This window comes from Rhinoderma darwinii, chromosome 10 (assembly GCF_050947455.1).
Source record: "Rhinoderma darwinii isolate aRhiDar2 chromosome 10, aRhiDar2.hap1, whole genome shotgun sequence".
In the NCBI taxonomy this organism is placed as follows: domain Eukaryota; kingdom Metazoa; phylum Chordata; class Amphibia; order Anura; family Rhinodermatidae; genus Rhinoderma; species Rhinoderma darwinii.
Window position 1 is genome coordinate 92,738,313 of NC_134696.1, and position 16,264 is coordinate 92,754,576.

The 16,264-nt window shown below is 45.4% G+C and overlaps 1 protein-coding gene across 2 annotated transcripts in view; it reads left to right on the forward strand.

The window, feature by feature from the left end:
* Window positions 1-10,519: 10,519 nt before the first annotated feature.
* The window catches only part of LIPE (lipase E, hormone sensitive type), a 33,464-nt gene continuing 27,719 nt past the window's right edge, over window positions 10,520-16,264 (forward strand). The window contains exon 1 of one of the 2 annotated variants that reach the window (XM_075840278.1): window positions 10,520-10,717. In XM_075840278.1, the coding sequence (XP_075696393.1) occupies window positions 10,666-10,717 (52 nt within the window). In that variant the 5' untranslated portion in view covers window positions 10,520-10,665. The remainder of the gene's footprint in view (window positions 10,718-16,264) is intronic. The other variant, XM_075840279.1, reaches the window with a different exon arrangement.

Genomic DNA, 16,264 nt, shown 5'->3' on the forward strand with positions numbered 1-16,264 from the left:
ATACTGCCCCTATATACAAGAATATAACTACTATAACACTGCCCCCTATATACAAGAATATAACTACTATAATACTGCCCCTATATACAAGAATATAACTACTATAATACTGCCCTCTATATAGAAGAATATAACTACTATAATACTGCCCGTATATACAAGAATATAACTACTATAATACTGCCCCCTATATACAAGAATATAACTACTATAATACTGCTCCTATATACAAGAATATAACTACTATAATACTGCTCCTATATACAAGAATATAACTACTATAATACTGCCCCTATATACAAGAATATAACTACTATAATACTGCTCCTATATACAGGAATATAACTACTATAATACTGCCTCCTATATACAAGAATATAACTACTATAATACTGCCGCCTATGTACAAGAATATAACTACTATAATACTGCCTCCTATGTACAAGAATATAACTACTATAACACTGCCCCCTATATACAAGAATATAACTCCTATAATGCTGCTCCCTATGTATAAGAATATTACTACTATAATACTGCCCCTTATGTACAAGAATATAACTATTATAATACTGCCCCCTATCTACAAGAATATAACTACTATAATACTGCCCCTATATACAAGAATATAACTACTATAATACCTCCCCTATATACAAGAATATAACTACGATAATACTGCTCCTATATACAAGAATATAACTACTATAATACTGCCCCTATATACAAGAATATAACTACTATAACACTGCCCCCTATATACAAGAATATAACTACTATAATACTGCCCCTATATACAAGAATATAACTACTATAATACTGCCCCCTATATACAAGAATATAACTATTATAATACTGCCCCCTATGCAAAATAATATATCCCCTCCTTTTCTCCTATCCCTTGGTTGAACTTGATGGGCATATGTATTTTTTTAACTGTACTAGTTGTGTAACTACTATGAGGGTATGTTCACACGGAGTGTTTTCAGACGTTTTTCGGGCCATAAGAGTCCTGAAAAATGGCTGAAAAATCGGAAGCAGAACGCCTCCAAACATCTGCCCATTGATTTCAATGGGAAAAACGGCAGTCTGTTCTGACGGGGCGTTTTTTACGTAAAAAAATGGCCACGAAAAGAAGTGCATGTTACTTCTTCAGCTGTTTTTGTAGCCATGTTTCATAGATTCTATAGAAAAATAGCTCCAAAAACGGCTGTTAAAAACGGCGCGAAAAACGTGACTTTGATTAAAAAACATCTGAAAATCAGGAGCTGTTTTCCCTTGAAAACAGCTCTGTATTTTGAGACATTTTTTATTTTCAGTGTGCACATACCCTTACTATGCACTATCCTAGAGTTTTTATTGATGACTGGCTTCATACTTGTATCCTACCATGTCGCTCATATTGTATTTAACCCTCAGATGCCAGATGATCTTCATTCTGTGAGATGGTATGAGAGAATAATGCCAGGAGGTACTAACAGTAAGATCTTTTTATCTTAATTAACAACATAATTTGCGCTGAGTCTACACAGTTAAAGAGAACCTTTCACCTTCCCATACTTGTGCAGCTGAGTGCAGCATGTGATGGGGAGGGCTGCACAAACCCTGTCTCACTATCATTTATTTTCCTATCTTTCTCCGTTATTTAGATATCGATTCCTCTATATTTGGCGCCCAATATTTGAATAACCCCCTGAACTGTCAATCGTGCATGTAATTGGCAAGGAGGCATGTAACATCGCTGTTACATTGTCCAATCAGCTACGGACAGTGTCACAGCAAGAGCTGGAAAGAGGAGAGCGACAGTGTGTGCGCACGCGCAGCTCCGCCGTCACAATGGAACAGAAGTGGAGAATATGAATGTGAATTCTTCTTCTTCTGTTCCATGGCGGCGGGAGTATCTTCAGCAGCGGTATTGGAGCTCTGCACGCGTGCGTGTGGGCGGGCGCACGCGCACGCTCTCACTCATTGTTCAGCTCTCGGCAGACAAGGACAACAACACTGTGTGATCACTCACGAAAGATCACAGTCTTGTTCAGGTTGTCTGCCAAGAGAGCTGAAATGTGAGGGAGAGACAGCACGTGCGCCCGCACAGCTCTGATGCCGCTGCTGAAGATATTCCCGTCCTCATGGAACAGAAGAAAAAGAATTCACATTCTTCTTCTCCTCTTCTGTTCCATGGTAGTAGCGGAGATGCGCGCGCGCACACGCTCTCCTCTGTCCAGCTGCTGCTGTGGCACTGACCGTAGCTGATTGGACAGTATCACAGCGATGTAACACGTCCCCTTGCCAATTACCCGCCCCATTGACAGTTCAGGGGTTTATTTAAATATCGGGCGCCAAATATAACGGCACCGATATCTAAATAACGGAGAAAGATAGGAAAAACATTTATAGTGAGACAGGGTTTGTGCAGCCCTCCCTATTACATTCTGCGCTCAGCTCCACATGTATGGGCAGGTGAAAGGTTCTCTTTATATAACTGTATATTCAAATAATTCTGTACCTAACTGTATATATTATATACTATAGAACCCAAATTACTAGCAATAAAACAATACCGCCACTTAGTGGTAAAAATATTTAGGGGGCATTTATAAACCTTTGTACTCCAGCATTCTGGTGTAGAAAAGTCGCAAAAGGGCCCAAAATTTGCATTTTTGGCCTTTTAACGTCGCCCTCGCCACTTTTGGGGGAAGGGTCGTGGCTTGGCAAAAGGAGTGGCAAATTTAATATAATTTATGCCACAAAACGGTAAAATGATAATGGAAATCTACAGCAGCTCCTAGCGGGCATAGATTTAACTCAGTGGGGCGTAGTAAGGTAGAGGCCAGTGCCGGGCCACGTACCTTGCCCCCCCCCCTATCCGACTACCCCTTTAACCCTCCCGTTCGGACAATTAAATTAATAAAAAAATTAATAATATTATGCTCACCTCACCACTACTCTTCTCCCCTCCGGGTCCCCTCAGCATCAGGACCTTGTATGAGTCGCGGCATGCTGCGGAAGCCTGAGGGGACACGGAGGGCAGAAGAGGAGCAGTAGGGTGAGTATACTTGTATTACATTTTATGTCCAATAGGGAGGGTAAATGGACGGCGCACAGCCGCGGTTGTTGCCCCACAATTGCGGTGCCGAACATGCAGGAAGTTGCGACAGATTTATTAAGGTGTGCAGCTCTTAAGGCCCTTAGGCTTAGTTCACACCCGCATTGTACCATTCCGTTGTACTCCTCCGTCAGCGGAGGAGAACTAGGGAATAATGGAACCAACGGACAACTGAACCCATTGACTTTAATAGGTTCCGTCGCCTTTCCGTCGGGGTGTCCGTTATTTTACCGGACACAATAGCGCAGCACGCGGTGCTATTGTGTCCGGCAAACCCTGCCGGATCTGCAACAGAGACCCCTAACGGAGCGTCCGACGCAGATGTGAACGAAGCCTCAGTGCTGTCATTTTTAGATTTTATTTTATTTGTATTTTATAGATCATTGTTCGAGTTCTCTCTTGCAGATTGGTCGCACATGCATGGAATTAAAGGTCTTTATCTCACATCTTACAGGTCCCGCACGCAGACCGTAGACTCGTCATTAATGTGGATACAAGAAGACAAGCTACAAGCCCTTCCGGTCTCAATGATTGGATGGATAATTTACATTTACTGTCGTTGTTTACATACCTTACGTATTACACGCTCCATATAGTTACACTACTACAGTGCGATACCCAAATATTGTAAATGTAAATCGTAAAATCTCTTGGCTCTGCAGAAATGTTGGGCAATAACAGCGGCTGATAAAGTTTAAAGGGGATTTCTTATTCCATCTTTTTCGAGGCATATAGGTATCATAGAGGGGGGGGGGGTCCCACATTAGTAGAGAGCTACTAACATAGAGCGGCTCTTGCTTTGGCGCCCCCATCCCATCATTTAAATGGCCGGCATGTAACACCAAATTTCCCTTGCAGTGGGCACCTTGTTTGGACAAATCCTTTAATCCAAAAGGGGTTGTAAAATCCCCTTTAAGGGCATATTTAGGGGGGGTTCCCCTTATTTTAGACAAAGGTTTTCATGTAAAAAATAATGTGCTGGTAAGATATATTCTGCATTGTATAGCTTCATTTTTGATGATTATTTTATTATACTACATAAACTTTACTTTAATTGTTGATATGACATTTTATACTCCAGTCACAACCAGAGCTACAGTCACATTTTTACTGATTCATGGTTAGTTCTTGTAGCCCCATGATCTCAAAAGAAGCCCCACTCCCCGTCAGAGTTAGTGTCTAGACAATACACGCTCGCGGTCTGCATTGCAGCCAATGTATAAATCACCCACTATATAATAAACATGACAGAGCATCCGAATAGTGAATTTGTGAGGTCAGCAAGGGGTGTGTCTGTCAGCACAGTGCTGTCAGATTCCACGTGGAAGCCAGCAGAACTCTGAATGTTTATTATTGATTGTGAATAGAGTATAGGACGTGTTTAAGAAGTCGCATGTACCTAAAAATGATACGGATCGAAACTACAGTTCGTTACGCAAAAAACAAGTCCTCGCTCGGCTTTCTTGATAGAAAAATAAAAAAGTTCTGGCTCTTAGAATAAGGTAACACCAAAAGTAAATGATTTTTTATAAAATGTATTTTATTGTGCTAACGCCATAAGACATAAAAAACCTATAAACATCTGGTATCGCCGTAATCGTATCGCCCCGCAGAATAAAGTGAATGTCATTTATAGCGCACGGTGAACGCTGTAAAAAAATTGAATAAAAAAACAATAGTAGAATTGCTGTTTTTTAGTCATCACACCACCTAAAAATAGAATAAAAACTGATCAAAAAGTCGCATGCACCCCATGAAAACTACAATGAATTCCTCAAGGGGTCTAGTTTCCAAAATGGGGTCTCATTTAAGGGATTTCCCCTATACTGGTTCCTCAGAAGCTCTGCAAATGCGACATGGCGCCCAGAAACCAATCCAGCAAAATCTACATGCCAAATAGCGCTCCTGCCTTTCTGAGCTCTGCCGTTTGTCCAACCAGCATTTTATGACCACATACGGGGGAATTGGCGTAATCGGCATAAATTGCTTTACAAATGTTGTGGTGTTTTTTCTCCTTTATTCCTTGTCAAAATTAAAAATTTGTACCTTTAATCAGAAAAAAATTTTTTTTCAATTGCACAGCCTAATTCCACAAAATGCAGCAAAAAAACCTGTGGAATCTAAATGCCCACTATAAGTTCCTTGAGGGGTGTAGTTTACCAAATAGGGTCACTTTTGCAGGGTTTCCACTGTTTTGGCACCACAAGACCTCTTCAAACCGGACATGGTGCCTAATAAAAAGGAGGCCTCAAAATCCTCTAGGGGCTCCTTTGCTTCAGAGGCCGGTGCTTCAGTCCATTACCGCACTAGAGCCACATGTGGGATATTTCTCAAAACTGCAGAATTTGGGCAATAAATATTGAGTTGCGTTTCTCTGGTGAAACCTTCTGTTTTACAGAAAAACATGGAATAAAAAGGATTTTCTGACAAAAAAATTAAATTTGTAAATTTCACTTCTACTTCACTTTAAATTCTTGTGAAACACCTAAAGGGTTAATCAACTTTCTAAATGCTGTTTTGAATACTTTGAGGGTCCAGTTTCTAAAATGGGGTGTTTTATGGGGGTTTCTAATACATAGGCCCCTCAAAGCCACTTCAGAACTGAACTGGAACCTAAAAAAAAGAGGCTTTTGAAATGTTATTCAAAATTTGAGAAATTGCTGGTTATGTTCTAAGCCGTGTAAAAGAATGTTCAAAAAATGATGCCAACATATAGTAGACATATGGGAAATGTGAACTAGTCACTATTTTGGGTGGTATAACCCTCTGTCTTATAAGCAGATGCATTTAAATTCAGAAAAATTCTATTTATTTTTTACACAAATAAACACTGAATATGTCGACCAAATTTTACCACTAACATAAAGCCCAATGTGTCACGAGAAAACAATCTCATAATCTCTTGGATAGGTTTAAGCATTTCGAAGTTATTACCACATAAAGTGAAACATGTCAGATTTGAAAAATGGGCTCTGAGCCTTAAGGCCAAAACAAGGCTGCGTCCTTAAAGGGAATGTGTCGCTAGAATTTATTATTTTTTTTTTAGTTAAACAATTATTATATAAGTGATTACACATTGTTTTAATTTTTTCACAAGTCTGGAAATATTATAAATTAGATTCTAATTTATAACATTTCCATGTGCTGGTCACTAGAGGGAGCAGTTCCCTAAATTGCAGCATGGTCAATGTGGTAAAGCAACCTCATTGATTTATGCTGCAAATTTGGGGTGGACACACTCGCTCTAGTGTCCTCACACAATCCCCCCCCCCTTATTCTGGCTAGTGCCAGGAGAAAGGAGGGGGTTGAATCTTCAAACCTCCTACACTGTGTGCCGCCATTTTCTGAGCGACTGCACAGTGTAGGAGGATTAGATACAGTGCTCAGCAGACAGTATCACACGAACATACACGAACATAGACGAACATGAATTGCCTTCTCCTGCTGCCGCCGCTGCCTCCGCTCCTATTCCTTGCGCCTTCGCTTCCTTGAACATATGGCCGGAAGCCGCGGCTGGAAGTCGTCATCTTACTGTCCGGCCGCGGCTTCCGGTCCACATGAAAATGGCGCCGGATTTCGCTCTGCGAACGAGCTTCGTTTTGGTCTGTGTGGGAGCGGCGCATGCGCCGTTCCCACACAGACGGCGTACGCTGCAGAGAATGGAACGGCTCCCGTTCGCATTCTCTATGGGGATGTATGTGCCGTATTCCATCTCTGTATGTGTCGTTAATGGACACATACAGAGATGAAAAAAAAATGGCAGCCCCCATAGAGAAGTAAAAGTAAGAAAAAAGTTAAAAGTAGAACATGAGAACACAAATAAATAAAATTTATATTAATATCATATTAAAAGCAATATGATAAAAAGAAAATTGATTGTCATGTGACCAGATAGTCTGCATGGATGAGTGTAAAGAGTGACTGCAATTTTATCAAACTTTTGATATGTCATATCAAAGGCATATCAAAAGTTTGGATCGGTGTGGGTCCAGGTGCTGAGACTCCTACTGTTGCTGAAGCGAAGGAGCAGAATCGCTCAGCCAAGCACACGGCATCTTCAGCTGTGATCGGCGCTAAAGACAGTTTACATAGAACATGTACGTGAACCGTCTTCAGACTGATGAGGAGCGCCGATCACAGGATCATAGCTGGAGGTGCGGAGCGCTCACCTGATACAGATCGAGAATCCGCACCGCAGGTCTATTTTTACGCTAGTTTTCTGCATTTTTTTTTTCTGCAGCATGCGGACGAGGTTTCAAATCTCATCCACTTTGCTGCTACTGTAATACGTTACGGAATTGGCGCACGGAAATTCCGCAGCATTTCCGTCCCGTGTGGCTTAGCATACATTCGGGAGATACGCGCCGGCATTTCTGCTGTATTGAAAACCATAATCGACTACTCTTTTCAACATAGAGGCATCCCGCGAGTAGCGTATATATCGCGCGATATCCCTCTCTTTAACATGCGAGCCTATGATATACAGTTGCATACGTTGGGATTTAAGTTTGGCAAATATCGGGAGATTTTTTGGGGGCGTATACGCCTATTGTAAATCAAGCGTGATGTGAACAGAGCCTAAAATATAACCAGCCACTACGCCAGATCTGGTATAGTTTGGTATAGCAGAAATACAGATTCCATAACCTAATGTTATAATCAGCATTGCGCCCTTACCAATAATAATCTGCGGGGCTATGGGGAATTTCAAGGTACCGTTAAAGCACTTGTCCAGGATTAGAAAAACATTGCTGCTTTCGTTGAAGAAACAGCGCCACACCTGTCTATGGGTTGTGTCTGGTATTGCAGCTCAGCTCCACTGAAGTGATTGAGGAAGAGCTGCAATACCACACACAACCTGTAGACAGGTGTGGCACTGTGGTACGCTGCGTAAAAACCAGGCAGCATATCCGACCTGGAACCTGCAGTACATCCTGTCCAAAAACCGCACCACATTGGTGGTGCGTTTGTACGGACGGAATATCCGCTGCGGAAAGCAGCGGTAAAAACCACCCATACTTACATAGGTCGTTGTTATGGCGACGCATCCCTCTACCGCGGTCCGGTCTGGCCTCCCTGGATATCGCGGAAGCATGTGATTGGCTGCAGCGGTCACTCGGGATCCCAGGAGGCCGGACTACAGGAAGAAGGAGGAAGGCGTTCTGGGTAAGTATAATTTTTATTTTATTTTCCGTAATTTTTGCGGGGTAATCGCTGGTAATACAACGCAAAACTCGCAACACTTGGCTTTGTGTTGCGGGTTTTGCATCCCCTTCCGCACCGCAGCTCAATTTATTAACGTTTGCGCCGCTGTTTTTTTTTCCCGCAACGAGGGCATGAGATTTTCTGGATCTCACCCACTTTGTGGCTACTGTAAACGCTGCGGAATTTTCGCACATAATTCCGCTGCGGAAATTCCGAAGTGTTTTTACGCTACGTGGGAACCCGACCTAATTCGTTCTGATTGTTACAGAGGCGCCCTGATGACACGTGGAGACGATGAAGCAGTCCGGTACACCTGTGTGTGCGCCGTGCCCTTACGTGACTCGTGAGATTCCTTTATTACTGATACGCGCCTCGAGGAATGTGAAGATAATGAGCGGCTGCCGGTGCTTTCATAGATGAGCGATGTGTAAACTGTATTATCTCTGGAGGCAGATCATTGTCCAGCTTCCTGCGCAGCTATTCACCTCCTGACTCATCATTCTACGTACCGCCAGAAAATCACACGGGTCGGGGACAAATTCTCAATGTTACACCCACATAAGCTAAGCGGTTGTTCTGCTGACAGCTGCCTCCCCTGATCTGTTATTTTTATGACGAGGGGGGATAAGCAGCTGCCAAAGACATTGGGCGCCGCTTGTCTTGAGGAAAACAATGGGATCAGATGGGTTGAAAATCAATCCGTTCAATCCCTGTTTCCCATGATGGCAGACGTTGAGGGAAGGCCTGTCTGTCGCTAAAGATATGGGATTGTTGGGTTGCGGAGCTGCTCGGCTTCCGACTCTCAGTACTGGAAGTGTCAAAACCCCGAGAGTGCACCCCGAGGCACATGGGTCGGAAATACTGCAGATTTTCTGTGCGGAAAATACACAGAGGTCCGTCCACACTGATTTTCGTGGCGTTTTTTTACGGCCGTTTTTGGAGCTGGTTTTCTATAGTCTATGAAAAACGGCCCCAAAAACGTCCCAAGAAGTGACCTGCACTTCTTTTTTGGCGGCCGTTTTTTTACGCAGGCGTTTTTCTAAACGGCCTTGTAAAAAAACGGCCTGTCGGAAACAGAACGCCGTTTTTTAAACATGATTACAGCACGGGACAGTTGTCCTGCAGCGAGGCAGGGACTCCTAGCGTCGAACATAACTATGATGCTAGGAGCCCGGCTCCCTGCACTGTGTTCCGTCCGGGACTTGCGGCCGAAATACGTTCCGTCCTTTACGGACGTAACATGCTCGTGTGAATCCAGCCTAAGCCTAAGGGTATGTTCACACGGCCTATTTACGGACGTAATTCGGGCGTTTTTGCCCCGGATTACGTCTGAAAATAGCGCCTCAATAGCGCTGACAAACATCTGCCCATTGAAAGCAATGGGCAGACGTTTGTCTGTTCACACGAGGCGTATATTTACGCGCCGCTGTCAAATGACGGCGCGTAAATAGACGCCCGCGTAGAAGAAGTGACCTGTCACTTCTTTGGCCGTAATTGGAGCCGCTATTCATTGACTCCAATGAATAGCAGCGCTAATTACGGCCGTAATTGACGCGGCGTTCAAGCGCCTGCACATGCCGGTACGGCTGAAATTACGGGGATGTTTTCAGGCTGAAACATCGCCGTAATTTCAGCCGTTACGGACCCCCGCCGTGTGAACATACCCTAAAAATGCTACAAAAAAACAAAAAACATGTGTGTAAAAATGCTAAAAAAAAGAAACCTGCATTTGCTTCGGGAAAAACATTGCAAAAATCACGTCGCAAGCCCAACAAATAAAGACGTTATAGCCGTATAACTAACGCGTGTTAAAAATGGCTGAACAGTGCTGGACATGAACCCGTAAATTATACGTAGCCCATATTGGTGCATAAAAAAAAAAAATCTAAATTTTTCCAGCAGGTAACAAGTTTTTATAAAAGGAAAACATTCCTGTGGTCAAGGGATAAAGTAACGCTACGACTAATTTTTAGAAAGGTCTTGACTTAATGAGACATCCCCTTTAAGTATCAAAACAGGAACATTGTGCTTGTTGCCAATAGCAACCAATCATACTTCAGCTTTCATTTTCAAAACTGCTCTGTGAAAATGAAAGCTAAGCTTCTATTGGTTGTTAATAGGCAGCAAGGACAACATTTTTATGGAACAGTTCTGAACAGTCCCAAAACTATCAGTCATAGTCTCGAGTCTGTTCACTAAACCTGCTCCACCTGCAGCGCGCACGAGCTAGATATGACACTGCACACAGCTGGACGCTCCGTGACACCTGTCCTCACGTGACCGCCCCGACGCTAGGCGGGACCTGGGAACGGGGAGTGGTCGTCCTGTCAGTGGTTCGATGACGTCACTGCAAGATGGCGTTGGCCGGGGAGGAGGAGGAAGGAGCGGAGAGAAACGGATATGCAAGTGAGTATAATGGGAGTAGTGTGTAATGTTCACAGGCAGCGGCTTGTATAATGTGCGCTCCGTGTAATTACTGGCATGCAGTCCGGCAGTGTGTACAGTGGAGCGCTGTCATGTGTTATGTAGAGCAGTGGGGTCTGTGTCCTCTGTGCTGCTGTGTGTGGAATAATCCAGCTGCGAGTCCTGACATAGTCCCTGCTGATGTCCCTGACCCTGTCACATCCTGTGCAGCCACATAACATTACAGTGGTCCTGACTGCAGGGAGACGAGTTCATAAATAAACCCCATCCCAAATGATGTGACAGTGCCCCCACAATTCTACACTAGTATCCCATAACAGTGACCGCCACAGTGCCTCCACAACAGTGCCCTTACAATTCTAGACTAGTATCTCATAACAGTGACCACCATAGTGCCTCCACAACAGTGACCACCACAAGTGCCCCCACAATTCTAGACTAGTATCCCATAATCGTGACCGCCCCAGTGCCTCCACAACAGTGCTCCCGACAATTCTACACTAGTATCCCATAACAGTGACCGCCACAGTGCCTCCACAACAGTGCCCCCACAATTCTACACTAGTATCCCATATCAGTGACTGCCAGTGCCCCCACAATTCTATACTAGTATCCCATAACAGTGACCGCCACAGTGCCTCCACAACAGTGCCCTTACAATTCTAGACTAGTATCTCATAAGTGACCACCATAGTGCCTCCACAACAGTGACCACCATAAGTGCCCCCACAATTCTACACTAGTATCCCATAACAGTGACCGCCACAGTGCCTCCACAACAGTGCCCTTACAATTCTAGACTAGTATCTCATAACAGTGACCACCATAGTGCCTCCACAACAGTGACCACCACAAGTGCCCCCACAATTCTAGACTAGTATCCCATAATCGTGACCGCCCCAGTGCCTCCACAACAGTGCTCCCGACAATTCTACACTAGTATCCCATAACAGTGACCGCCACAGTGCCCCCACAATTCTATACTAGTATCCCATAACAGTGACCGCCACAGTGCCTCCACAACAGTGACCGCCACAGTGCCTCCACAACAGTGACCGCCACAGTGCCTCCACAACAGTGACCGCCACAGTGCCTCCACAACAGTGACCGCCACAGTGCCTCCACAACAGTGACCGCCACAGTGCCTCCACAACAGTGACCGCCACAGTGCCTCCACAACAGTGACCGCCACAGTGCCTCCACAACAGTGACCACCACAATTCTACACTAGTATCCCATAACAGTGACTGCCACAGTGCCCCCACAATTCTACACTAGTATCCCATAACAGTGACTGCCACAGTGCCCCCACAATTCTACACTAGTATCCCACAACAGTGACCGCCACAGTGCCTCCACAACAGTGACCGCCACAGTGCCTCCACAACAGTGACCGCCACAGTGCCTCCACAACAGTGACCGCCACAGTGCCACACTAGTATCCCATAACAGTGACTGCCACAGTGCCCCCACAATTCTACACTGGTATCCCATAACAGTGACTGCCACAGTGCCCCCACAATTCTACACTAGTATCCCATAACAGTGACCGCCACAGTGCCTCCACAACCGTGCCCCCACAATTCTACACTAGTATCCCACAACAGTGACCGCCACAGTGCCTCCACAACAGTGACCACCACAAGTGCCCCCACAATTCTACACTAGTATCCCATAACAGTGACCGCCACAGTGCCTCCACAACAGTGACCACCACAAGTGCCCCCACAATTCTACACTAGTATCCCATAACAGTGACCACCACAGCAGTGCCCCCACAATTCTAGACTAGTATCCCATAATAGTGACCACCACAGTGCCTCCACAACAGTGGCCACCACAAGTGCCCCCACAATTCTACACTAGTATCCCATAACAGTGACCACCACAGTGCCTCCCCAACAGTGCTTCCACAATTCTAGACTAGTATCCCATAACCGTGAATTCTATAGTGCCTCCACAACAGTGACCACCACAGTGCCTTCACAACAGTGACCACCACAACAGTGCCCCCACAATTCTAGAGTAGTATCCCATAAGTGACCACCACAGTGCCTCCACAACAGTGACCACCACAGTGCCTCCACAACAGTGACCGCCACAGTGCCTCCACAACAGTGACCGCCACAGTGCCTCCACAACAGTGACCGCCACAGTGCCTCCACAACAGTGACCGCCACAGTGCCTCCACAACAGTGACCACCACAACAGTGCCCCCACAATTCTAGAGTAGTATCCCATAAGTGACTGCTATAGTGCCTCCACAACAGTGACCGCCACAGTGCCTCCACAATTCTACACTAGTATCCCATAACAGTGACTGCCACAGTGCCCCCACAATTCTATACTAGTATCCCATAATAGTGACCGCCACAGTGCCTCCACAACAGTGCCCTTACAATTCTAGACTAGTATCTCATAACAGTGACCGTCACAGTGCCTCCACAACAGTGACCACCACAAGTGCCCCCACAATTCTACACTAGTATCCCATAACAGTGACCACCACAACAGTGCCCCCACAATTCTAGACTAGTATCCCATAACAGTGACTACCACAGTGCCTCCACAACAGTGGCCACCACAAGTGCCCCCACAATTCTACACTAGTATCCCATAACAGTGAACACCACAGTGCCTCCCCAACAGTGCCTCCACAATTCTAGACTAGTATCCCATAACCGTGAATTCTATAGTGCCTCCACAACAGTGACCACCGCAAATAAATATTTAATATTTAGGGCTTTGTTACGTGGCTGTTGTCGGACATAAACAGATTAGTGTCTGGGTCGGCTTTGCTGCCGTGTGTCTGTGATGGGGGATGACAGTCAGCAGGATTGGGTATGGATCAGACTATAAATCTGGTAGAGAATGCGGGCAGCTTTGTATTTTGTGCAGTTTTGCATTTTGTCCACTAGATGGCGATGACATACTGGAGCGGATTCACACTGGCTTTACTAGGTACATTTCATAAGTGCTTGTAGTCAATTGAAATCTACTCCGCAAGATTTCTTTACAGATAGTATCATATATATATGGTGTAAGTTATAGAGTTGATTTTTGCAGCGTGAAGATAGAAAAAGCGTTTTTTTTTTTTTCGTTTTTTATACCGTTCACATTTCACGCTTAATTAGGCTCCGTTCACATCTGCGTCGGGGCTCCGTTCGTGGGTTCCGCCAGACCTTTCCGTCAGGGGAACCCATGAACGGAACCCAAACTGAAACCATAGGTTTCCGTTTGCATCACCTTTGACTTCAATGGTGACGGATCTGGTTAAAATGGTTCCCGTTTGTCACCGTCGTGTAAGAGTTCCGTCATTTTGACAGAATCAATATCGTAGTAGACCGCGCTATTCATTCCGTCAAAACGACGGAACCCTGAGGGTATATGCACACGGCTTATTTTCGGCCCGAACGCCTCCAAACATCTGCCCATTGATTTTAATGGAAAAACGGCGTTCTGTTCCGACGGGGCGTGTGAACATAGCCTTAAACTACGGTGACAAACGGAAACCATTTGCACTGGATCCGTCACCATTGAAATCAATGGTGATGCAAACGGAAAGCTGTGGTTTCCGTTTGTTTCAGTTTGGATTCCGTTCATGGGTTCCCCTGACGGAAAGGTCCGACGGAGCCCATGAACAGAGTCCCGACCCAGATGTGAACGAAGCCTGACCGGTTGAATTAATTCTTCAGCTTATTACGGTCGTGTAGGTTTTTTGTCTTTGTGATTTATGGGGAATAAAATAAATTTTATGCTAAATAATGACTTATTTTTTGGGATATTTTTCTTAACCCAATGAAGGAATAACTTTATTTACAACTTGTATTTATTACTTCTTATGTATTCGCACACTCTATACGAATATATTACACTGTGACGCAGCTTGCTAACAGCGGGCATACTGAACAGACAGCCCTAGGGTCCTGACTACAGAGCGTTCCCCCAGTCTCCGATCCCGTTACTGGGTTTCCAGTCATGCGATCATAAAGGGGAGTCATGGACCGTGGCGATCAAGGGGTTGAACCGCTGAGGTCGGAGTTTCCTCCGATCCTGCCTGTATTCAGGTTCACACAGTATTTCGGAATAGACGCGTGGATATGATATGTGATCTAGACACCGGATGACGGGTCACCTCCGTGTATGACCGCTATGGGAAGGTATGCGGCAGCCGTCAGATGTTTTGGCTGAGACTTGTTCAGATCTAGAAACAAGACTAGACAGGAGATCGTCCGGGAGAGCTGGGAAATAACGGCGCCATGTACACCGCGGCCAGACGTAAGTCCCTGATCAGACGCCGGTCCTCTCCGGGGGTCGTGTCGGGTCCTGCACTCCCACAAGGCCGGACCTTCTAGTTTCACAACAGCCCAGATATCCTTCTGGGAAGTGTCAGGCTTCTCCTTGGACTTTGACTGTTCTGCGGGATATGGAGGATAAGGTTTGTCATGGGATCGTGTTGCTGGGATACCGGACCCGTGCCCTGTCTATTTATCATTAGGATAGAGGAGGGCACCTGTTCTGTCAAAACTGGATGGCACGGCTGTACCCAGAAAATGGGAATGTCGGGGGCAGTAGAAGCCGGACGTTCTCCCCGACTAATTCTGTTTTAGAAGGGCTGCAGGTCATGTGATCCCTCCCTGTTATGCTGATTGGATGAGGGACTCAAAAAGATGAGGCATAAGCGGCAAGCCCCCGATGAGAATTTTGGGTGGACGCAATTGCTCCTTTTAGCTAAATGTTATTATGGCACAGGAAAGTAATGCGCGCGGGCGAATAATGGATAGAAGATTAAAGGAAATGTCCGGTTTATTTTTTTGTAAAATTAAAAGTTGTACAATTTCCCAATATACTTTCTGTATTAATTCCTCACGGTTTTCAAGATCTCTGCTTGTTGTTATTCAGTAGAAACGTTCATTTTTAACTGCCAGTGAATACAATTTTTTCCATGGTCATGTGATGGACACACAGGTGCACGGCTCGTTACAGGGTCAGGTGATGGACACACAGGTGCACGGCTCGTTACAGGGTCATATGATGGACACACAGGTGCACGGCTTGTTACAGGGTCATGTGATGGACACACAGGTGCACGGCTTGTTACAGGGTCATGTGATGGGCACACAGGTGCACGGCTCGTTACAGGGTCATGTGATGGGCACACAGGTGCACGGCTCGTTACATGGTCGTGATGGGCACACAGGTGCACGGCTCGTTACAGGGTCATATGATGGACACAGGTGCACGGCTCGTTACACGGTCATGTGATGGACACACAGGTGCACGGCTCATTACAGGTTCCTGTGATGGACACACCGGTGCACGGCTCGTTACAGGGTCATGTGATGGACACACAGGTGCTCGGCTCGTTACAGGGTCCTGTGATGGGCACACAGGTGCACGGCTCGTTACAGGGTCATATGATGGACACACAGGTGCTCGGTTCGTTACAGGGTCATGTGATGGACACAGGTGCACGGCTCGTTACACGGTCATGTGATGGACACACAGGTGCACGGCTCATTACAGGGT